This window comes from Anomaloglossus baeobatrachus, chromosome 8, assembly GCF_048569485.1.
Source record: "Anomaloglossus baeobatrachus isolate aAnoBae1 chromosome 8, aAnoBae1.hap1, whole genome shotgun sequence".
NCBI lineage: Eukaryota > Metazoa > Chordata > Amphibia > Anura > Aromobatidae > Anomaloglossus > Anomaloglossus baeobatrachus.
The window spans coordinates 13,807,099-13,833,342 of record NC_134360.1 but is presented as its reverse complement, the minus strand read 5'-3'; the positions used below and the strand labels follow the sequence as shown (position 1 = coordinate 13,833,342).

Sequence of the window (26,244 nt, the reverse complement as noted above, 5' to 3'; positions counted from 1 at the left end):
GTGCTATTACCATACAACCACTTATAAATTATAGGTCAGAATTCCCACTTCTTTTGACTTCCCGTATCCTAATATACTCATTCTCATTGTATGTCTATTGTCTTATGAATTATTGATAAATCTTTTCATATAAAAAATGAAACTAGAAAAATGCAGATTAATGTTCAGAAAAGAAAGAAAGAAGAGGAAAGATACAAGCATAAAGAAGAGGAAATTAGAGAGAAGGGGGGAGAGGGGGGAAAGCAAGAAAAGAAAAGAAAAAAGGGGGGGGGAAGGAATGAGACTCCCCACCGTTTCTCAGCTCAAAAAGCTCGCCAAACTCTCCACAAACTCTGGGGACTCCATGAACATAATCCATGGTCTCCAAACTGTAGTAAATTTTTCTATGTTCCCATTTAGTTCTGCTGTCAGCTCCTCCATTCTCTGGAGGTTTGTCATCTCCTCCAACCAATCCAGCACCGTAGGTCATCTAGTCTGTTTCCAAAATCGTGGGATTATCATACGGGCAGCCGCCAGGCAAAATCGCAACATGTCCCTTTTTTGTGTTTTAATAGCTCCTGGGAGCATAGAAAGAAGAGCAACCTGGGGGGATTTTTCTATTTCACCTCCGCTCGTCTTTTTGTACAGGTAGAACACTGAGTCCCAAAAGGGTTGCAGCTTAGTACAGCTCCACCATATGTGTAGCATTGTACCTGTGTCTGTGCCGCACCTCCAGCACACATCAGACGCAGAGGGAAATATAGCATGTAATTTAGTCGGGTAATGGTACCACCTTGTGAGAATTTTATAACTTTTCTCTTGAGCGGCGCACGCCAAGGAAAGCTTGTGGGTCCACAGGTACGCTCTGCTCCAATCGTCCTCTGGAATATCCTCTCCCAGTTCCTCTCCCCACCTACAGACAAAGTGAGGTTTATCCACCCTATTTCTCTGGTTCAGCATTTTATAAATGAGTGAGATGCCATGTCCAGGTGATGACCCCTGTAAAAATATTTTCTCAAAAGGAGTAGGGGGTGTCCTCATCCTTCTCTCCCTGTCCTGGTACGAGAGGAAAGATTTCAACTGCATATATTCCATCCAGGAAATCTCTCTCCCTGTGGCCTGCATGGAAGTATAAGTTGGTAGGGTGTGTCCCTGGAGCACGTGACAAAAACGAGTATCATCCGCCCGAGTAAATCCCCCGAATCTATGGGAGTGGAGTCCTGGGGGGAACTTCTTATTACCGAATACAGGGGTAAGTGGGCCCTGCTCCTGAGAGAGAGATCCCTTTTTTATCTCTCCATCCCACATCCCCATCGCTGTCCACGTGAACTCCATTCCTTTCGCTATCTGGATCCTACTTTCTTTCTCTAACCATGGAAGTAAATGTAAGTGAATTTCCAGCACATCCTGTTCAATCACCACCCATTGTTTCGAATTACCATGAAAATGCCAGTCCAGTAATCTCGTTAGGATAGCTGCCTTGTAATATAACTGAGCCCCGCCCCCCCGTCACTTTTGTGTCTGGTCAGAGTTTTAATTCCTGTTCGGGGTCTCCTGTTCCCCCAGACAAACCCAGACAAGGCTGTCCGGATCTTGGAGAAGTAACTTAGCGGTAGCTGTATGGGTATTGTCTGAAACAGGAACAGGAACCTCGGTAACACATCCATTTTTATCGCGTTTATACGCCCAAACCACGTCAATCTCTTTTTGTCATATTTCTTTAAGTCCCTGATTGTCCTTTCTAATAAGGGGAAAAAATTGTGATGTACAATTTTTGCTGGATCCCTAGGTACCATAACTCCCAGATATTTTAAAACTGACGGTTGCCACTTAAAAGGGAAGTTTTGTGATACTCTCGCAAGGTCTTCTGCCGATAAAGTCACGTTCATGGCCTCTGATTTGGAAAAATTTACTTTGAAGTTTCTTAAGTTGCCAAACTCTTCGAACTCCTTAAGCAAGGACGGGAAGGATATGTGTGGTTGGGAAATGAACATGAGAAGGTCATCCGCGAATAGAGCCAGCTTACGGCTCTCCCCCCCGCCTCTATCCCGTGGATGCTTGTGTTGTTTCTCAGGGCGACCGCAAGGTGCTCCATGACTATGACGTATAAGAGGGGCGACAGTGGACATCCCTGTCTCGTTCCATTGTGGACCAGAAAGGATGATGATAGAAACCCATTTGTCCTGACTTTTGCTGAGGGTCTCGTATACAGGGACGCAATTCTACCCAAAAATTTCTGACCCAAACCCACCTGTCTCAAGGCTGCCATCATAAAGCTCCAACTGACCCGGTCGAAGGCCTTCTCCGCGTCCACTGAAAGTAAACACATGGGGAGAGACTGAGCCCTCGACCGAGTCATCAGGAGGAACAATTTGTTGGTGTTGTCCCGTGCCTCCCGACCTTTTACAAATCCCACCTGGTCCGTATGTATTATCCCAGGCAGGGACAGGGCAAGTCTGTTGGCAAGTGCTTTAGAGAAAAATTTCAAATCTAAATTAATCAGTGAGATGGGTCTGTAATTTGTAACCAGCAAGTGGTCCTTTCCCGGTTTGGGGATAACACATATGTGTGCTTCAAGAGACTGCGCTACCCACTGGGAGTTTTCAGATATGGAGTTAAATACTTTGGTCATGAACGGGGATAACTGAGTCTGAAAAATTTTATAGAAGTTGGGGGTAAACCCGTCCGGACCTGGGCATTTGCCTGAGGGAGAATTCCTGATAATAGATGCCACTTCTGTCTCTGTAAAGTCTGCTTCTAGGTTTTCAACCTCAGTATTGGGTATAGTCGGCAGGGCTGTTTTAAGTATGTAATCATTTATTTTAGTCTCCAAAGTTTCTTGTGGCATATCCCCAAATTTGCCCCTTATGTTGTAAAGGTCACTATAATATTTTTGAAACTGCTCCGCTATGTGGATTGGGTTCTGAGTCAAAAGGCCGTCCGATTTTTTGATCGTAGGGATGTGACTGGGGTCCCCCCTCGGATGTAATAACCTAGCTAGTGGTCTGCCACATTTGTCCGCATATTCATATATAAATCTTTTTAGTCTATTCCTGTGGCGCTCGTATTGTCGGTCCAGAATGGATTTAAGTTCCTCTCTGTTTTTAACTAGCTCTGTCAGTGTCACCGGGGATAATGTCTGCTTATGGATCTTCTCTAGGTCTGAAATATTCTGAAGTAGAGACAGAATGGTTTGGGCTCTCTCCCTCTTAATCCTAGCCCCATGTTTGATCAGAATCCCTCTCAACACACACTTTAGTGTCTCCCATTGAACAGGTAGGGTAGTAGTGTCTCCTGAGTGTATCTCCAAGAATTCATCTATTGTGTTCTGCAGGTCTTTCAAGCATCCCTGGTCCCTCAGCAGACTATCATTCAACCGCCAAGACCACGGCCTCCCAGGCCCATCCGGCATAGTGAGGCTCAAAAATATGGGGGCATGATCTGACCAAGAGATACTGCCTATAGAGGCCTGTATCTGCCATGTCAGGGCCTTCTGACTTACAAGGAATAGGTCTATGCGGCTGTATGAAGAGTGAGCCGGGGAAAAATATGTGTAGTCACGGTCTACTGGGTGTAGTGTTCTCCATGCATCCACTAATCTGAGTTCCTGTATACAACGTTTAACCTTCGTTAGTTTCCTTATTGAGAAAAAGTTATGTCCCGACGTTGTGTCTACCTTAGGGTCCAAAGTGAAGTTTAAATCACCGCCCACGATCACGGTCCCTTCTGCGAATACATCCAGTGATGACAGGAGAGAGGAGCAGGTCGTCGCCGGATCTCTATTCGGTAGATACCAATTGACAATGGTAAAGATGGATGAGTTAACATTAATTTTCAGGAATATAAATCTTCCCTCCGTGTCCACCCGTGTATCTAGAACTGTGTGCACTAGGGACTTATGGATGCCTATGGACACTCCCTTGGATTTTGACTCTGGGTTGGAACTGTGGACCCAGTTAGTGTAATATCTGTCTCTAAAGATGGGGAGGTGGCCCGTTTTAAAATGTGTTTCTTGGATCAATAGTATATGGACTCTTTTTTTTGTGCATGTCAAAAAATATCTGGGAGCGTTTTTGCGGGACATTAAGTCCCCTCACATTTAGTGAACCCCAATTAATCTGCGTCATTCCAATGCGGAGGAACGGTGGGGACTCTAGGGATAGGTTCGGGGATTAGGGAGAGAGAGAGATGTGCAGGCAAGTAGGATAGGAAGAGCAGGGAAAGAGAAGAGGAAATAAAAGAGAAGAGGTAAGAAGGTCGAGAATACAAAAGAAACTACCAACAAAGCAGTAGAAACCAAAGGCAAGGAGGTCCGAGTGCCTCCCGCCTGCAAGGTCACAACAAGACCCTAACGTCGGGTCTAAAAAGACTAAAAGTAACTGTATAGGTATAAGAGAATACCAAACTGTCTAACCTAGGGATGGTGAGACTACGCCACTCCTTTATGGCGTGTTATCCCAATCAGGGAGGGAACTTTCTACAAAGGAGCCCCCTGCCCCGGACTAACAATAAGCAATTATTCAACTTAGTTTGTCAGCCAGAGCCCTATATAATGTGAGGACACAAGGTCTAGAGAGAATATTGTGCTATACACAGTCAGGGGTTGCCCCCCCCGCCCCCTCTTCCAGGAAGGCGGGAGGGACCCCCCCCCTCATAATCAGAAAGACTTAATCCCCCTGGCAAAAAAATTATAGCAAAACTGGGAGGTACATTCTATTGAGAAACAACTTAATGAATTTTTGTTTATAAACCAATAACTCCTTAAACATCAGACTGGTCTTCCTCTTCGAGGGCCACGCATCCGATCACCATCTGGGGCAGCACCCCATCCCCCCATTGGAAACACCGGCCATTCCTCTATAGGCACCAATGGAATATCCAGGGCTGCAGCAAACGATGGCATATCAGTCGGGTTCCTAAGAACATGCATTCTTCCCGCGTGTCGGACCTGCAGGCGGAAGGGAAATCCCCAGCTGTATTGAAACTCATACGAACGGAGCATGTCCAGGAGAGGTTTCAGTGCTCTCCTTCTTTGTAAAGTGAAACGGGATAAGTCCTGCAGAATCTGGACTTGGCTCCCCTCGTATGCTGGTGAAACTCCACTGCGCAGCTTAAACAGGATGGCCTCTTTAAGGACATAACGGTGGACCCTGCAAATCACATCTCGAGGTCTGTCATTCTGTGTAGGTCTAGGGCCAAGCGCTCTATGCACTCTGTCTAGCTCCAGGGGTTGATTTGATGGTTAACCCAGGATCTCATTAAACATCACTTGGAGGGCTCTCTGGAGATCCTTAGGTTCAACAGACTCTGGTAAACCCCGGACCCTTAAATTGTTTCTCCGGCCCCTGTTTTCAGCATCGTCCATTGCTTCCACCATATATTGTATTTGGCGGGAGTGTTGATCCAAAATGGCCCCTTGTGCCTGAGGTGTCTTCTATATTCTGTATTTTAGCTGCCTGTATTTGGTTCTGAGTGTCCACTCTTTCCACCTCCCCCCTCAGGGCCGACAGCTCTGTGCGGTATGCCTGTGCCAGCCTTGCTATATATGTCTCCATATCTTCTCTGGTGGGCATAGGAGAGATGTGTGCCCGGATTTCATTACGTTCTGTCAGCACTCCTGGTTCATGTGATCTTATTGTACTTGTGGCAGGCTCTAACTCTGCTTGCATTTCCATATCATACACACTTTGACTCAGGCTGTGTCTCACTGAAGATAGGGGATTTCCACTAGCAGGGCTCTGTTCCCCATTTGCAGCATTAACAGCCTCTGCTTGAGATTTATTATTGTCCTCCTTCTGTGACAGGGGTAAGGGCACCTCTCCCCCCCCCCGAGGCCTCTCCCCACTGCAGGTCTGCAATCAGCAATGGTGGGGGTTGTACCCATGCTCCCTGCTCCAGGGATCCCCTGTACCTGAGACCCTGCACGCTGGCTGTCTGGGGTTATCAGCTGCCTCTCCTCCGCTGCCCGGGTGCTTCCTCCCTCTGTCTCTGTTGCTGGGGCTTCCCCTGCCTCTCCATCTTGGGAGATGTCTGCAGGGCTGTCCTCTGCTTTGGCCCGGTAAGGAAGCCTCTAATTCCCTTCTCCTCTGTCCGTGACGCTCCTCTGCTGGGCCCCTGGGAGCTCTCCCTTCTCCTGCGCTGCATATCCTTTTCTTCCAGGCTCTTGGGCTGGTTTAATTGTCAGTAATGTAGTCCGGTGGCAGGAGCTGAGACAAACACGTCCTCACTCCTCCATAGCCAGGACACGCCACCGTCTGCTTAGTTGATTTTAATTCTTAAATAGCAGGTTCCTATGAGCTCATAAAATTGGAGGATTTTTAACCCAGAGAGGCATTAGAGTAGGTCCCGGTGGTTGGACCCCCAGCGATCGGTACGTTATGCTCTATTGCATGGATAGGGGAGAACTTTCATACGTGAGAAAACCACTTCAAGAAGAATGAAATAATTTGAAACACAAAAGATAATAGAGAGATAAGGAGATCCTTAAGGTCCAGTCACACTAAGCAACTTACCAGCGATCCCAACAACGATAGGGATCGCTGGTAAGTTGCTAGGAGGTTGCTGGTGAGATGTCACACTGCGACGCTCCAGCGATCCCACCAGCAACCTGACCTGGCAGGGATCGCTGGAGCGTCGCTACACGAGTTGCTGGTGAGCTCACCAGCAACCAGTGACCAGCCCCCAGCGCCGCGTGGGAGATGCTGCGTTTGGTAACTAAGGTAAATATCGGGTAACCAACCCGATATTTACCTTGGTTACCAGCGCACGCAGCTACACGTGCAGAGAGCAGGGAGCAGCGCACACTGAGCGCTGGCTCCCTGCTCTCCTAGTTACAGCACACATCGGGTTAATTACCCGATGTGTGCTGCAGCTACATGTGCACAGAGCAGGGAGCAGCGCACAATGCTTAGCGCTGGCTCCCTGCTCTCCTAGCTACAGCACACATCGGGTTAATTAACACGATGTGTCCTGCAGCTACATGTGCACAGAGCAGGAGCCGGCACTGACAGTGAGAGCGGCGGAGGCTGGTAACAAAGGTAAATATCGGGTAACCAAGGACAGGGCTTCTTGGTTACCCGATGTTTACTGTGGTTACCAGCCTCCGCAGAAGCCGGCTCCTGCTGCCTGCACATTTAGTTGTTGCTGTCTCGCTGTCACACACAGCGATCTGTGCTTCACAGCGGGACAGCAACAACTAAAAAATGGCCCAGGACATTCAGCAACAACCAACGACCTCACAGCAGGGGCCAGGTTGTTGCTGGATGTCACAAACAGCAACATCGCTAGCAACGTCACAAAAGTTGTTCGTTAGCAGCGATGTTGCTAGCGATGTTGCTTAGTGTGACAGGGCCTTTAGTCCAGAAGGCAAACACCCGAGACCTTAAACACATGGGCCACATGCGGCCCTTCATGCTGCGTCTTGCGGCCCAAAAGCACGTCCCCCCCTCGATAATTGCAGCCGGTGCAGGGGCCGTAGTCATCACTGCTTACGGCTTTATTTCAGATGAACCTTTTATCGGTGCTACGCAGAATCAAGCTCTTCTGCACTAGTCCAATGGCAGCCGCTGGCCAATCAGAGGCAAGGGGCTGATCCGTATGATATCACCGGCTTGCATCTGATTGGTTGGTGACTGCCACTGGAATAGTGCAGAGAGCTACAGCAACCGTGATGGTCAAGGGGGGCTCGTGCCTGTGGTCTGCAAGAAGCAGGGAAGAGGATGCCAAAGGAATGGAGGACAGGTGAGAAGAAGGATTTGGTGTGTGTTTGCGTGTGTGTGTGTTTAATGGCACAATAGGGGACCAGGATGGGACATTACTACAAGAAGAGGATCAGTAAAGGGGACATTACTACAAGAAGAGGACCTGCATGGACATATTAGTAAAAGGGGTAAAGGTTGGGCACATTACTATGGGATGGGGACCAGGATGGGGCACATTACTACAGGATGGGGCACATTACTACAGGATGGGGCACATTACTACAGGATGGGGCACATTACTACAGAAATGGACACATTACTACAGGATGGAGTCAAGGAATGGTTCAGAACCATTAATTATTTGGCAGCCAAGAGATCAGCACACATACAATGACAAAGGCATCTTGCCGAAACACGTAGGACCGTTACTGTATTCTTTGGAGATTTTATTACATTAAATACATGTAAAGATTTATGGAATCTGGGACTGAGCATCTGTTGGATATTTTTCTACTGCAATAAAATAATTTAACCACTTAAATGCCCCTTTTTATTTCTGACAGCAGCCTTTGAAGATGTCTCATTTTTGTTAGTAACATTCAAAATGCTCATAATAACAAGCACCTTTGCAATACTCCAGAACAAAGGATAATTACATTTTTATTGTTTACTGTTCACTGCTGAGGATAATGGCCCCTGATGCCGCATATGATTGGTGACCGGTCTCCTATTCACCGAGAGCAGCGCTTACAGACTCTTTGATGTAGAGCTTGTAAGTGCTGCTCTGAGAGTGGACTGATTTCTGGATCCAGATATCCTTACTTCCCCTGCGTCCCTATGATCCTGTGGATGTAAAGTTGATTTTGCTTGTGGAAAGCGCGAGCACTTAGTTCAGAGCAGCGGTTCAGCCATGCCATTGAACTGTCAATCACAAGGAGATCACTGCCCCCTGGACACTGGATATGAGATGGGAGAACCCCGTTAAGGAATTTTTATGTATACTTTTTTGTTTTGAAAGAAATGATCAAATTAAGAAGTTGCTTAATATGAACATATACAGTACATGTATCTCTGCCGACGAGTCGTTTGTGTATGATAATTTTAGCTATGACTGGCACAAGCCCCCCAAAAAGTAAGGATGCCCTGATAAAATCATTAGTATTGTCTCCATTTACTCCTCTGCAGTGTGGAATGATCCTTTTTGCTTTTTCAGTATATTCCATTTTGATTGATTTATTTTGGCCTTTTATGACATCAGTGCGCAGTGAATGTCCCCGGTGGTCTTCACTGCGATCTCCCGGGCTGCAGGTCATATCAATAATGAAATACTGAACATCTGATGGCTGGAAAGAGGCCAATTCCAGCTGTCACTCTCCAGCTGCCGCTCCATTATTCCAGCAGTATCTGCACATTACAATTCATTGTGCAACGTAAAAATACCTGCAGCTTTTTATTACACAATTGCAGCCCGGAATTATGTCTACGGCTCATGCACGCGGCGGAAAATTCATCATCTGAAAAAAAAAGCTCCAAATTTCATCAATTTTTCAGTGCTGTGCATTCACAAACCCAAAGGTTTCTCCTCCTTCTCCTGTGTATCAGTATGTGAATAGCGGGGAGCACTCGGGGGGCATGCCAGTGCTATGCAATGTATTCACAGACCTAAAAGTTTCTCCTATGTATCTGTAGCGCCCAGGGAATGGGATACTCTGTCCCGGGCGGTAACAAATGGGATGTCACTCTGATGGCTGTTGCCCGGTCCCATGCTCTGGGCCCCTTTTGTTAATGGGGGGTATTTACAGGGGATAATAGAGTTTTTGTCATGTGACGCCACCTGCAGGTTGCGGTTAGGGATGGAGAACCGCCGCTGCTTAACGTAGGTACTCCGAGGGCTGGTGGTAGTGGCAGCTGTGATGGTAGGCCCTCAGCAGGTAAGGCTGTGCCTGGGAGATGTAGTGGGGCAATAATAGAGACCACACCAGGTTGTCTTTAACAGTCTCTACTCACTGTGGACCCAGGGGTTGCTGGTTCCGGTCCCCGGAGGACCAGTGCCAATGTAGTGACCCAGGTTGCTCTGTCCCCGGCACGCTCTGTAGATTGAGTCCCCGTAGCGTGGAGCGTTTGGGGACCCTGACTGTCCCTTGTGGGGTACAGTCTCCTTCTCCGTACGGCGGGCAGTGTGGACCCTGCGGGGGAGGTAAGTGTCCGAACCCCGATCTTAGTTTACTGCTGATGCCCCCAGATTATTTGGTACGGTGAAGTCCGTGAAGGTGTCCTCACCGGGCAGGTATTTACCAAACAGTCTAAAACTTGCTCTTGACCTAGGGCCGTGTGCCCCGTGCGTGCTCCGGTCCCAGCGGTATCTCGGTACCCATCCTGGAGACCTCTCTCCTGTGCCCCCGGGGTCACCGTTACACGGACCCAGCTCAGGCACGTCCGCACACCTCTCCTGTGTGCTACAATCTCCTCTGACTACCACTAACTGACTGCTGACCCCTCCCACCAGGCTGGCTATACCCAGGGACTCGTTCCCATGGCGACCATCCCCTTACGTGGTTAACCCTCTATGCCCAGTGTGGAGAGGAGAACTAGGATTTAGATTGTGTTTTGGTGGAATCAGCACTGGTACTCCAGGTCCTAGACGGTAGGTCCTGCATCCCCAAGAGGATGCAGTTCCTTGTAGTGCCCTCAGGGTCTCAGGGGCGCTACATATCAGTTCGTGAAAAGCAGGGAGCACTCGGGGTATGCCAGTGCTCTGCAATGTATTCATGTACCCATAGACTTTAATTGCGGAGTTTGAGCTGACACTTGACTCAACATTGGTCATGTCTCCGCGAATATGCACGGATCATTCAGGCTGCAAAAATGTATGGACATGTGAACAGCGCAATCGACTATCATAGGTGCGAGTGCTGTCTGTGAAAAACATGGATGGCACTCACACGTAAGAAACTGAGCCCTAAGGGTCCGGGGTAATGAGGGGATACATTTCCCAAAGAGTGCCAGTCATTAGCATAGGTGCTCATTTTACCTGTGACCGTCGTCGTGAATGTGCGAGGATTTTGGAGCCGTGATCGTGGCGGAGGCAGCACAAAACGTTCCCGTAGTTGGTGGCTTGGTAAAGATGAGGCTGTTTTCAATTTTTTTATTCCCTTTTCTCTTCTCCATTTATTATCCTATCCCGAAGAATGTTTCAATAACTCTGCGTCTAAAGATGCCATGTGCACTTACCCTAAAAAACATTCTAAAAAACCTAAAAACACTTTACAGGAAAAGTCCAAGAAAAAAGTTAACAAAATGCTTAAAGGAATCATTGTCAAAATGTTAAAAACTCTTTAGGGTTAAAAAAAACCACCTCCAGTGGTTTGCACTTAAAAAACTTGTTTTTAACAGAAGGTTATGTGCACATTGAGGATTTGTTTTTAGTTTTTGGAGCAGAAATTAAGTGAAAACTCAAAACTTTTCCAAAATTTGGAATTTTTGCGCTTAAAATTCAGCAAAAAGACTGTGTACAGCGGTCTTGCCATTGGCATCTTTCACTCTGTACCATGAAGAATAGAAATCAAGCGGCTTCCGGGTGGGTTGCAAACCCTGAAGAAGTGAAGAAAAGGGCATAAGCACATTTCGACGTTGCTGTGCGGTATGTTCATTTATTGGGCTCTCGTACGACGCTTTTTCAGGTAGAATCTGAGGCTTTATGCACAAGTTGAGTATTTGGGGCAGAAATTTCTGCACTATTTCTGCATCTCTTGGCAGGAAAAACGCAGCTAAAAAAGCTTGTTTATGATGCACTTTTGCCACTTTTTTATACCTTTTTGCATGTATTTTTTCATTGAATTCAATGGGTGACAAACAGTGCAAAAACGCAGAAAGAATTGACATCTGCAGATTAGTTTCTGCACCAAATCTGCAAGCAAAAATATTCAACGTGAGCCCTCGGCTATGTGCCTATGGGACAATGTACCTGTGGATTTTGCCACGGAAAACCCGCGGATTTATTGGATTTTCCAGATAAATCCACGGGTTTACGCAAGTACAGACACTCCCCATGTTATCCTATGGGATTTGGGGAGAGCTGTATCAATGCTGCGGTATGTGCGGTTGTTGCGGGAAATGCTGCGGATGTCCCGCAGCCGCACGTTCATTATTATTTGTAAATATCTGCGATAGTCCAGCCTTTCCACTATGGAGATACAGGGCATGACGTCCGCAGGTATTTCACACAAATGCCGCACTTATCCCGCAGGTTTACCGCAACCATTTTGCTCGAATCCCGCAGCAATGGATAGCTGCGGATACCGAGGAGCAGCTGCGTGAAACCTGCGGAAATACCTGCGGCAAAGTCCGCAGGTACATTGTCTCTTGGGCACATAGCCTTAAGGGGGCTTTACACGCAACAACATCACTAATAAGATGTCGTTGGGGTCATGGAATTCGTGACGCAGATCCGGCCTCGTTAGCGACGTCGTTGCGTGTGAAATGTACGAACGACCGCTAACGATCAAAAATACTCATCTAATTGTTGATTGTTGACGCGTCGTTCTAATCCCAAATATCGTTGCTGGTGCAGGACACAGGTTGTTCATTGTTCCTGAGGCAGCACACATCGCTATGTGTGACACCCCAGGAACGAGGACACATCACCGTACCTGCGTCCTCCGGCAACGAGGTGGGCGTGTCTTTCTTTCCGCTGCTCTCTGCCCCTCCGCTTCTATTGGACGGCTGCCGTGTGACGTCGCTGTGACGCCGCACGAACCGCCCCCTTAGAAAAGAGGCAGTTCGCCGGCAACAGCGACGTCGTTAGGCAGGTAAGTATGTGTGACATGTACTAACGATATTCTGCACCACGGGCAGCGAATTGCCCATGACGCACAAACGAAGGGGGCGGGTGCGATCGGCACCGACATCGTAGCGATGTCGCTGTGTGTAAATGAGCCTTTAGGCTCCATGTGCACGTTGCGTTTTTTTGCTGTGTTTTTGGTGCAGTTTGTTGCCCGTTTCGGCATGTCTTTCCTTCTCCAGCAAAGTCTATGAGAATTCTAAAATGCTGTGCGCACGTTGCCTTTTTTTTTTTTGCTTCCAGTTTTGGGCTGACCAACTACAGCGTGTCAGTTCTTTGTGTGTTTTTGTCCTGTGTCTTTTAGTACTTCCAGCCATTGATTTCACTTAACAAATGCACGGCACAAAAACCCACCAAAAACGCACGCTTTTTTTTTTTTTCATTTTTTTGACCCAAGGTGCAGTTTTGTTGGTAACTTTTCCGCAGCGTGTGCATGGAGCCTAAATGAGCGCTCGGGGTCCGGTTCTCTTCCAGGTTATTGCTGATTCAGTTCACTCTGCGGATACTGCAGGCGATACTTGTAAGATACCTGTGCTGCTTCTTATCTGCCCAAACTCATTTCACCTTTCCTTTATCCTCGATCTAAATGTTTTTTCTGCCATTTTATTATGGAAAGTAAAGGACTATCACAGGGCGAAGCATAAAACCTCCTATCTGGCCGTCCACAATTGTACGATTTCCTCCAGCTCCAAAAGGTGTCACTGTAAGGCAGGATAATCAGCGGATCTTCCAGAAATCTGCACAGATAGGAGAAGACAGAAAGAGAAAATGAGATTCTGAGGATTTACCGTATGTGACGGCCGCAGAGTCCGGTTTACGGTAGACTGGAGCAAGCCGCTCTGTATCATGTACACAGACTATAATGCTTTATCTGACATCTGTGTTTTATCAGCGCACAGCGAACATCACAGAGCCCTTTCCTCTGGGCTATAGACCGGAGCTCTGCGTGTGATTAGCAGTAGTGGAGAGATAAGGAGACCAGTAATTCTTTGCATACGGAGCCCTTATACCGCAGTGCTATAATATACACCAGCTCTCCCATTTGTCTAGGTAATTTCTGGGAAGTAAAGGTAAGGAGGAACTTCAATCACTGTTAATGGCAGGATTCAGGGAGGGCTGGATGTGATCGCGATGCTCAAAGCTGTATAGTAATCTAGAAAACCTCGGCTGGGTCATTATGTAGAGGTCTGTGAACACCAAATGACTGTTCAAACCAAGCACAGGCTCTCGGTGCACACTGGATAGGACCAAACAGTCCAGTGCATCTTCCCACCTACTTGATTACCATCTATCTCTGTCCTCTTCTTCTATGATTGGCAGCTATGACTTTATAGGAGCCAGAGCGAGTGCTAGAAAATAAGAAAATAATGTGTTGGTTACGCTCGCTAAGCTTACATTTTCAGTTTCACCCTGAAGTGAATCTCAAATCTCAGCTATGAAAAGCGCCTCACAGTCAGACTGTGCTAGTTGTCCATAGCAGCCAATCACAGCTCAGCTTTCACTTTACCTCAGTAGCTTCAGCGCTGAAAGATGCACTTTGGTTGCTATAGGCAACTAGAGTGATCTTACTGTGAGGCAATTCTCATAAATGAGGCCTCAGTTACTTCTGCAATAGCTAAAGGCAACCAGAAGGATCTTACTGTGAGGCAATTCTTAGGCGGGCTTTACACGCTGCGACATCGCTACCGATATATCGTCGGGGTCACGTCGTTAGTGATGCAGATCCGGCGCCGGTTGCGACATCGCAATGTGTAAATCCTAAGTGCGACGATGAACGAGCGCAGAAGCGTTAAAAATCGCTGATCTGTGTCACGTCGTTCATTTCCATAATGTCGCACCAATAGGAGATACGATGTTCTTTGTCGCTCCTGTAGCAGCACACATCGCTGTGTGTGACACCGCAGGAGCGACGAACATCTCCTTACCTGCATCCACCGGCAATGCGGAATAGTGATCTGTCGGTCGTGAACGATCCAACACAAAGATCCGGCTCCCGGCAGTGACTGACAGGAGCTGGATCACCAGTGAGAGCCACTAAAATCTCTAAACGCTCTTTTCACCGCTTAAACCCCGCCCACCTGCGACTAAACTCCACCTACTGAACAATCTAGTTGTTCACTTGTAAGTGGGCGGGGTTAAGCCGCGGGTGGGCGAGGGTTTTGCGGCGTTACTATAATTTTAAATGTGTGTTCACCTGGGGTGAACACATATTCAATAAGGAGCCGAGAACGATCTGAAAGATCCGGCTCTTTTTGGTGAGCGGAGCCATGGGAACCGGATCACCAAAAAGAGCCGGACTGCCCACCACTAATGCGGAAGTAAGGAGGTGGGCGGGATGTTATGTGCCGCTCATCTCCGCCCCTCCGCTTCTATTGGCTGGCCGCTTAGTGACGTCGCGGTGACGTCGAACGCATCTCCCCCTTGAAGGAGGGATTTTTCGGCAGTCACAGCGACGTCGCCGACCAGGTATGTGCGTGTGATGCTGCCGTAGCGATAATGTACGCTACGGCACAAGCACCAGATATCGCATGCACGACGGGGGGCGGGTGCTATCACGCTCGACACCGCTAGCAGTTGCTAGCGATGTCGCAACGTGTAAAGCCCGCCTTATAATTGAGGCCACAATTACTTCTGCACTGGTTGTTGACAGTCGTTGCTATAGCTACAGACTTTAGAACGATTGAGCAGGTTGCCCCACCTTAGCGATTATATAGTTGCTGCCCCTTTTAGAAGCAACTTTTTGGAAGCCGCAGTTTTAATTCTTTAAGAGCCTTTGGACAAAACTGTGTCATCAGCTTGAATGCTGAAAGCTGTATTCTAGTTGCTATAGGCAACCAGAGTGATCTTACTGTGAGGCAATCATCATAAATGAGGCCCCAGTTACTTCTGCATTGACTATAGGCAAACAGACCGATCTTACTGTGAGGTAATTCTCATAAATGAGGCCCCAGTTACTTCTGCATTGACTATAGGCAAACAGACCGATCTTACTGTGAGGCAATCATCATAAATGAGGCCCCAGTTACTTCTGCATTGACTATAGGCAAACAGACCGATCTTACTGTGAGGCAATTCTCATAAATGAGGCCCCAGTTACTTCTGCATTGACTATAGGCAAACAGACCGATCTTACTGTGAGGCAATCATCATAAATGAGGCCCCAGTTACTTCTACAGTGGCTATAGGCAAACAGACCGATCTTACTGTGAGGCAATCATCATAAATGAGGCCCCAGTTACTTCTGCATTGACTATAGGCAAACAGACCGATCTTACTGTGAGGCAATTCTCATAAATGAGGCCCCAGTTACTTCTGCATTGACTATAGGCAAACAGACCGATCTTACTGTGAGGCAATCATCATAAATGAGGCCTCAGTTACTTCTGCATTGACTATAGGCAAACAGACCGATCTTACTGTGAGGCAATCATCATAAATGAGGCCCCAGTTACTTCTGCATTGACTATAGGCAAACAGACCGATCTTACTGTGAGGCAATAATCATAAATGAGGCCCCAGTTACTTCTACAGTGGCTATAGGCAACCAGAACAATCTTACTCATAATAAGGCCCCAGTTACTTCTGCTTTGGTTGCTGATAGCCATTGCTATAGCTACAGACGTTAGAGCGACATATCAGGTTGCCCCTCCTTAGCGACTATATGGTTGGTTGCTTCCTCTTTAACAGCGACTCTTTGGGCACCGTCACTTTAATTTTTGAGATCCTTTGGGAAAAAAAACTGTTTTTGCATTCAACACATAGACACACATTTTCTCCTTTATTTCTGTAGGGCCTAAATTTCAGGGGCCAAATCTCATGAAGGGGTGGATGCTCTGCCGCACTTTCCTGTGTTAGGCTAGGTTCACACTTCCGTTGTTTTAAATCAGTCAGGTCCATCGTTGCGACACAACAATGGATCCGTCGTTTTTTAGCTGTCAACTGATGCAACGGATGTATTATTTCACAGGATTCTGTTCACAGGAATCCTGTGAAAAAACGCATCCGTTACATCCGCTGTGCGTCCTTTTTGGACGCATCCGTTGTTGTTCGTTTGTGTTTGGGACAGCCCAATGGGAGTGCCAACACATGCTGGGCATGCTCAGTAGATCATGATGGAATCCAGCACCATAGACATCCATTACAGCTCTTGAAGGATTGTGACGGACACCTGCGCCGTGCGTTTTTTTGCCGCTCCAAAAACTTTACATTCAGTGTTGCTCCCGCCTGATGGTCAGTCACTAAACGACTGATCCGTCAACACAAGGCCATCAGTCGCAATCCGTCGCTAATAGAAGCCTAGGGGGAAAAACGGATTCCTGCAAAATATTTTGTAGGATACTGTAATTCCTCAAGGCGATGGATTGTGACTGATGCAAAACAACGGAAGTGTGAACTTAGCCTCACTGAGCTAGCAGTGTGTTTGACAGCGCAGGATTCCATGTTGGTGCTGCTTACTCAGGTGTCCCATCTTCCTGGTAATTGCTCAGGCTTCTTACTGAGCATGCTCGCCCAGGACATCGCCAGTTGTAGTTTCTGGTTTTGCAGTTGTGCTGTTGGTTTGTGTCTATATTCTGATCTTTGTTCTCTCACCCCGGACCGTTATTTGACTCCTCTCTGCCTGCTCCCTGTTCCTGTTGTGACCTCCTGCCGGTTTGACCTTGGATCATGTCCTGACCACGTCTCTGTTTTCCCCCTGAACTTATTATGTGCTCACCTGGATTTCTGACACTCAGATATTGCCCTGACTATACCTCTGTTTTCTCTTTGTGCATATATGTGTTCTTCTGTTAACAGACTCCGGCTTTCCTGACTACGCTCCTGCCCACACTCCCCGTAAGTAGTGGCTAGCATCTCAATAGATCCACTAAAGTTGACGTACATTTCTATAGGTATCTTATTGACTGTATGGATCAATGATACAGCTATCGAGCCCCCTAGAATGGAAACTCTCACAGATTTATTGATGAGTGATATCACAGTGTGTGGTCAATGTGATTAATTCGAGTGAAGCTGTTCTCCTACTCCCCTGAAGAGAGAAGAAACTAAAGCAAAAATTCTCTCGTAACCAAGTACAGATTCCGCAGCATAAAAAGTGTGGAAGGTGAGGTAACACTTTGTGGTGTCTTGTGGTGAGGCGCCCGGCTGGGATCTCCGGCGTGTCGCAGCTGTGCCTTATAAACCCATCTCTTTGTTAGCTGTTCAAATAAAAATATTCTAGTTGTGTCTGTAAAGCGCTAAAATGAAAACTTTATAAAATGGTCCAGAATTTCGAGGGCTCTTATCTTTATTTTTAAAATAATCATCGAGTCGTCCGTGATTTTGAAAGGAAACATAATGATCGAAAGACCTCATATTCTTAAGTGTGTTTACTTAACACTTACACGGCGCATTTTACAGGGATGTGGGTTCTACAACAAAGCGTTTGTAAAAGGCTTTACACTCCGAACACTTTTTCCATTAGTTTTTTCTTTCTATCCTCCAATCGGTTGCCTTCAAATATTGGCTGGAGTTATAAACATTTTTCCAGTTTAAGACATTTTACAAGATGTTCTTTCATAAAGACATTTATTCCGAGCTCGAAACGGAGTATGAAAATACAGAATTGTAAACTCATATGTTACTTTTGCAATCTTATCAACAAGGGCTTTTTTTTGTCCAATTAACCTATTTCTACCACCCTACCCTCTGTTCCCGCAAATGGCCTAAGGTTAAAATACTCTACAATTCAAACCTTCCACTCGCATCTACAAGACGTCTTTCACATGGCAGCAATTCTATGGATTGTATTTGTTTAGGCTCACCTGGTCAGGTAGATCCTCCAAGCCCAAGGTCCGGGTGGGTACAAGGGACATGAGTGTCAGTGCAGCAGGCAGGCGAGGTATATAGGAAACAGGTCGTAAAGGTAGTGGAAGCGAGCAAGCAGGTAGCAGAGAGGAGCGGTACTGGAAGCTGCAGGCAGACAGGAGACCGGGTACAGAGGTACTCGAAGCTGCAGGCAGACAGAAGAACGGGTACAAAGGTACTGGAAGCTGCAGGCAGACAGGAGACTGGATACAGAGGTACTGGAAGCTGCAGGCAGACAGGAGAACGGGTACAGAGGTACTGGAAGCTGCAGGCAGACAGGAGACTGGATACAGAGGTAATGGAATCTGCAGGCAGACAGGAGACCGGGTACAGAGGTACTCGAAGCTGCAGGCAGACAGAAGAACGGGTACAAAGGTACTGGAAGCTGCAGGCAGACAGGAGACTGGATACAGAGGTACTGGAAGCTGCAGGCAGACAGGAGAACGGGTACAGAGGTACTGGAAGCTGCATGCAGACAGGAGACCGGGTACAGAGGTACTGGAAGCTGTAGGCAGACAGGAGAACGGGTACAGAGGTACTGAAAGCTGCAGGCAGACAGGAAACTGGTAGCAGAGATACTGGAAGCCGCAGGCAGACAGGAGACCGGGTACAGTGGTACTGGAAGCTGCAGGCAGACAGTAGACCGGGTGCAGAGGTACTGGAAGCTGCAGGCAGACAGACCGGGTACAGAGGTACTGGAAGCTGCAGGCAGACAGGAAACTGGTAGAAGAGATACTGGAAGCCACAGGCAGACAGGAGACCTGGTACAGTGGTACAGGAAGCTACAGGAGACCGGCTACAGAGGTACTGGAAGCTGCAGGCAGACAGGAGACTAGTTACAGAAGAACTGGCAGCCGCAGGAAGACAGGAAACTGGTAGCAGAGATACTGGAAGCTGCAGGCAGACAGGAAACCAGTTACAGAGATACTGGAAGCCACAAGCAGACAGGAAGCAGGTAGCACAGATACTGGAAGCCGCAGGCAGACAGGAGACTGGTAGAAGAGATACTGAAAGCCGCAGGCAGACAGGAGACTAATAGAAGAGATACTGGAAGCCGCAGTCAGGAGGCAGGAAGAACATAGCAGAGGTACTAGAAGCTGCAGGCAGACAGGAGACTATTTACAGAGGTACTGGAAGCCACAGGTAGACAGGATACAGGAAGCAGGTAGCAGAGATACTTGAAGATGCAAGCAGACAGAAGACTGGGTACAGAGATACTGGAATCCACAGGCAGACAGGAGACAGGAAGCAGAGATACTGGAAGCTGTAGGGAGACAGGAAGCAGAGATACTGGAAGCTGTAGGCAGACAGGAGACAAAAAATGCACAGTTCCAGGATAGGTGTGTTACAGCACTACCCCAGGCAATCTGTGTAATGCTGATTATCCATAGTGTGCTCTAAAAATACAGCTCTTTATACTGGATTGTCACATCACGTAAGTCATCTAATCTGTTTTTCCTTCCTAACTTTTCCTTAAAATCTGCTCGCTCCTGTCATCTGTTCTCACACCCTCCATGCACTCAGTAGCACTTTGAATCTATAATTCTACAGTATTGGCAAATTACCTTTTTGTCACTTATTGCATTGCCCTACCTTCGAAGACCAAATAAGCGTCCATCTGAAATCTCTAGTTTATTGCCACCACAATTATTCTTCACCTGCCTACATACTTTCATGGGCCAAATTCCCAGAGAGCTCAATATCAGTATGGCTTCTAACATTTAGAAGGAATCCGGCAGATCCTGGATGAAACTTAGTTCTACCGTGAGAAAATATCAATTCCAGTCTAATTTATAGTTGTTTTCAAACTTGTAAAATCAGAACTAATCAGTAAAACCAGATCTTCATCCAATGGTGGCTGCTTTCTAATATATTTTTGGAACCGGTTGAATTTAGGACTGACCATAAGAGTTTGGAGATTCCCGTGAAGCCGGTATATTCTAATTTCCTGCAGGAAACGCAAACTATATATTGATGAATATTAAAAACTTAGAGTAAAATCTTATATAATGTTGTTAATGTATTGCTCGTCAGCGCTCCGAGGCGGTTACAATGAATAGTGTTCCGGGGATGGTCCGCTGTAGAGTCTTCTCCTTTGAAGGTAATTCTAGGCGACCCTCTGCAGCTTTCTTAGGTATGCTCTGATGTAGAAGGTTAATTGGAAATCTCTTTGGTAATTGCCAAAAGAAAAAAAATCTAATTACTTCTTTCTTTCTTTAGATGGATGATCTCATGAATGCTCTTGAAAAGACAAGACAGGAGCTGGATTCCACCAAAGCTCGTCTCTCCTCAACTCAACAATCACTTGCTGACAAGGAAGCGCACCTGAACAATCTGATGATAGACCGCCGAAAACAACTGGAAGAAATCCTGGAGATGAAGTAAGATCACTGATTTCAGCTTTATTGTGCGGTTTCCACCAGTTTAAATTTATACAGATGAGTATATAACCATTCATTTGCGCGGTTTTGTCTATAGGTAAGCGCGCATCTTCGTATTTATCCTACTTTTCGATCCCAGTGCCCTTCAGCGTATAAATGTGATGAAAGGAAAAAGCAAAATTGGTATCACACAATTGTTACTGCTCGAATACACCCTCATTGGGTCGATACTTCAATCGAAAATGGAAGTTTTGCAACATTAAATTTTTGTTAATAAATTTTATTTTGTTAACAACAGTTATTAACCCGGGCGAAGCCGGGCAGTACAGCTAGTATATATATAATCCGGGTAGTACAGCTAGTATATATATAAGCCGGGTAGTACAGCTAGTATATATATAAGCCGGGTAGTACAGCTAGTATATATATAAGCCGGGTAGTACAGCTAGTATATATATAATCCGGGTAGTACAGCTAGTATATATATAAGCCGGGTAGTACAGCTAGTATATATATAAGCCGGGTAGTACAGCTAGTATATATATAATCCGGGTAGTACAGCTAGTATATATATAAGCCGGGTAGTACAGCTAGTATATATATAATCCGGGTAGTACAGCTAGTATATATATAAGCCGGGTAGTACAGCTAGTATATATATAAGCCGGGTAGTACAGCTAGTATATATATAAGCCGGGTAGTACAGCTAGTATATATATAATCCGGGTAGTACAGCTAGTATATATATAATCCGGGTAGTACAGCTAGTATATATATAATCCGGGTAGTACAGCTAGTATATATATAAGCCGGGCAGTACAGCTAGTATATATATAATCCGGGTAGTACAGCTAGTATATATATAAGCCGGGCAGTACAGCTAGTATATATATAATCCGGGTAGTACAGCTAGTATATATATAAGCCGGGTAGTACAGCTAGTATATATATAAGCCGGGTAGTACAGCTAGTATATATATAATCCGGGTAGTACAGCTAGTATATATATAAGCCGGGTAGTACAGCTAGTATATATATAATCCGGGTAGTACAGCTAGTATATATATAAGCCGGGTAGTACAGCTAGTATATATATAAGCCGGGTAGTACAGCTAGTATATATATAAGCCGGGTAGTACAGCTAGTATATATATAATCCGGGTAGTACAGCTAGTATATATATAAGCCGGGTAGTACAGCTAGTATATATATAAGCCGGGTAGTACAGCTAGTATATATATAATCCGGGTAGTACAGCTAGTATATATATAAGCCGGGTAGTACAGCTAGTATATATATAATCCGGGTAGTACAGCTAGTATATATATAAGCCGGGTAGTACAGCTAGTATATATATAAGCCGGGTAGTACAGCTAGTATATATATAAGCCGGGTAGTACAGCTAGTATATATATAATCCGGGTAGTACAGCTAGTATATATATAAGCCGGGTAGTACAGCTAGTATATATATAAGCCGGGTAGTACAGCTAGTATATATATAAGCCGGGTAGTACAGCTAGTATATATATATAAGCCGGGTAGTACAGCTAGTATATATATAAGCCGGGTAGTACAGCTAGTATATATATAAGCCGGGTAGTACAGCTAGTATATATATATAAGCCGGGTAGTACAGCTAGTATATATATAAGCCGGGTAGTACAGCTAGTGTATATATATAAGCCGGGTAGTACAGCTAGTGTATATATATAAGCCGGGTAGTACAGCTAGTATATATATAAGCCGGGTAGTACAGCTAGTATATATATAAGCCGGGTAGTACAGCTAGTATATATATAAGCCGGGTAGTACAGCTAGTGTATATATATAAGCCGGGTAGTACAGCTAGTATATATATATAAGCCGGGTAGTACAGCTAGTATATATATAAGCCGGGTAGTACAGCTAGTATATATATAAGCCGGGTAGTACAGCTAGTATATATATAAGCCGGGTAGTACAGCTAGTATATATATATAAGCCGGGTAGTACAGCTAGTATATATATATAAGCCGGGTAGTACAGCTAGTGTATATATATAAGCCGGGTAGTACAGCTAGTATATATATAAGCCGGGTAGTACAGCTAGTATATATATAAGCCGGGTAGTACAGCTAGTATATATATAAGCCGGGTAGTACAGCTAGTATATATATATAAGCCGGGTAGTACAGCTAGTATATATATATAAGCCGGGTAGTACAGCTAGTATATATATATAAGCCGGGTAGTACAGCTAGTATATATATATAAGCCGGGTAGTACAGCTAGTGTATATATATAAGCCGGGTAGTACAGCTAGTATATATATAAGCCGGGTAGTACAGCTAGTATATATATAAGCCGGGTAGTACAGCTAGTATATATATATAAGCCGGGTAGTACAGCTAGTATATATATAAGCCGGGTATTACAGCTAGTATATGTATATGCCGGGTATTACAGCTAGTATATATATAAGCCGGGTAGTACAGCTAGTATATATATATAAGCCGGGTAGTACAGCTAGTATATATATAAGCCGGGTATTACAGCTAGTATATGTATAAGCCGGGTATTACAGCTAGTATATATATAAGCCGGGTAGTACAGCTAGTATATATATATAAGCCGGGTAGTACAGCTAGTATATATATAAGCCGGGTAGTACAGCTAGTATATATATAAGCCGGGTAGTACAGCTAGTATATATATAAGCCGGGTAGTACAGCTAGTATATATATATAAGCCGGGTAGTACAGCTAGTATATATATAAGCCGGGTAGTACAGCTAGTATATATATATAAGCCGGGTAGTACAGCTAGTATATATATATAAGCCGGGTAGTACAGCTAGTATATATATATATAAGCCGGGTAGTACAGCTAGTATATATATAAGCCGGGTAGTACAGCTAGTGTATATATATAAGCCGGGTAGTACAGCTAGTATATATATAAGCCGGGTAGTACAGCTAGTATATATATAAGCCGGGTAGTACAGCTAGTATATATATATAAGCCGGGTAGTACAGCTAGTATATATATAAGCCGGGTATTACAGCTAGTATATGTATAAGCCGGGTATTACAGCTAGTATATATATAAGCCGGGTAGTACAGCTAGTATATATATAAGCCGGGTAGTACAGCTAGTATATATATATAAGCCGGGTAGTACAGCTAGTATATATATATAAGCCGGGTAGTACAGCTAGTATATATATATAAGCCGGGTAGTACAGCTAGTATATATATAAGCCGGGTATTACAGCTAGTATATGTATAAGCCGGGTATTACAGCTAGTATATATATAAGCCGGGTAGTACAGCTAGTATATATATATAAGCCGGGTAGTACAGCTAGTATATATATATAAGCCGGGTAGTACAGCTAGTATATATATAAGCCGGGTATTACAGCTAGTATATGTATAAGCCGGGTATTACAGCTAGTATATATATAAGCCGGGTAGTACAGCTAGTATATATATATAAGCCGGGTAGTACAGCTAGTATATATATAAGCCGGGTATTACAGCTAGTATATATATATAAGCCGGGTAGTACAGCTAGTAATATTTGCTATTGCTGCTAGTTATGCTATTAACCTGCAGATATGGGTGTACACATACCCTTAGTGTTCTGCCAATGTTTTTCTTATTTGGATGCAGGCTATATTATTCTTGCGCTGAAATGGCCAAGATCCTCAAATACTACATCAAATGCAAAAGTGAACAGAGCCTTATGCGAGTGTCACACGATACGATCTATTGAGCGATCGTACCCGCCCCCATCGTTTGTGCGTCATGGGCAATTAGTTGCCCGTGGCGCACAAAGTCGTTAAACCCCCGTCACACGCACTTACCTGCTGAGCGACCTCGCTGTGCGCGGCGAACATCCACTTCCTGAAGGGGGAGGGACGTTCAGCGTCACAGCGACGTTACACAGCGGCCGGCCAATAGAAGCGGAGGGGCGGAGATGAGCGGGACGTAACATCCCGCCCACCTCCTTCCTTCCTCATTGCCAGTGGGACGCAGGTACGGTGTTGTTCATCGTTCCCGGGGTGTCACACGGAGCGTTGTGTGCTGCCTCAAGAACGATGAACAACCGGGCGTTCGATTTTTAGAAAATGAGTGACGTGTCAACGAGCAACGATAAGGTGAGTATTTTTGCTCGTTCACAGACGTGAGTAGCTGTCACACGCTACGATATGTCAAACGATGCCGGATGTGCGTCACCAACGACGTGACCCCGATGACACATCAAAAGATATATCGTAGAGTGTAAAGCCCGCTTTAGGCTGACCACACACAATAGATGGCTGTTGGATGAACTGAACTTCAGCAAATCGATTGAGTGGCACCCATCGCAGCCGACTGTCTCATACACGAGCGCTAATTTCACCCATCGCTTTGCATTCTCTATGAGGAAAACTGCTGACTAATACGTTGGCTTATGGTATATCTCTGGGAAAACTATGAAAAGGGCAGTTCAAATTTGTACATTTGCAACTGACATTCTAGAAACATCAGCTCTATTGGCCATAGCTCCAATAACTAGTGATGAGCGGGCACTACCATGCTCGGGTGCTCAGTACTGGTAACTAGTGATGAGCAGGCACTACCATGCTCGGGTGCTCAGTACTGGTAACTAGTGATGAGCGGGCACTACCATGCTCGAGTGCTCAGTACTGGTAACTAGTGATGAGCGGGCACTACCATGCTCGGGTGCTCAGTACTGGTAACTAGTGATGAGCGGGCACTACCATGCTCGGGTGCTCAGTACTGGTAACTAGTGATGAGCGGGCACTACCATGCTCGGGTGCTCAGTACTGGTAACTAGTGATGAGCGGGCACTATCATGCTCGGGTGCTCAGTACTGGTAACTAGTGATGAGCGGGCACTACCATGCTCGGGTGCTCAGTACTGGTAACTAGTGATGAGCAGGCACTACCATGCTCGGGTGCTCAGTACTGGTAACTAGTGATGAGCGGGCACTACCATGCTCAGGTGCTCAGTACTGGTAACTAGTGATGAGCGGGCACTACCATGCTCGGGTGCTCAGTACTCGTAACTAGTGATGAGCGGGCACTACCATGCTCGGGTGCTCAGTACTGGTAACTAGTGATGAGCGGGCACTACCATGCTCAGGTGCTCAGTACTGGTAACTAGTGATGAGCGGGCACTACCATGCTCGGGTGCTCAGTACTCGTAACTAGTGATGAGCGGGCACTACCATGCTCGGGTGCTCAGTACTCGTAACTAGGCATGAGCGGGCACTACCATGCTCGGGTGCTCTGTACTCGTAACTAGGCATGAGCGGGCACTACCATGCTCGGGTGCTCAGTACTGGTAACTAGTGATGAGCGGGCACTACCATGCTCAGGTGCTCAGTACTGGTAACTAGTGATGAGCGGGCACTACCATGCTCGGGTGCTCAGTACTGGTAACTAGTGATGAGCGGGCACTACCATGCTCGGGTGCTCAGTACTGGTAACTAGTGATGAGCGGGCACTAC

At 46.0% G+C, this 26,244-nt stretch overlaps 1 protein-coding gene across 7 annotated transcripts in view; it reads left to right on the top strand.

The window, feature by feature from the left end:
• ERC2 (ELKS/RAB6-interacting/CAST family member 2) overlaps positions 1–26,244 on the top strand; it is a 1,225,588-nt gene that overhangs the window by 598,208 nt on the left and 601,136 nt on the right. For all 7 annotated transcript variants that reach the window (XM_075321314.1, XM_075321312.1, XM_075321310.1 and 4 more), the window contains one exon: positions 20,584–20,744. In XM_075321314.1, coding sequence (XP_075177429.1) covers positions 20,584–20,744 — 161 coding nt within the window. The remainder of the gene's footprint in view (positions 1–20,583; positions 20,745–26,244) is intronic.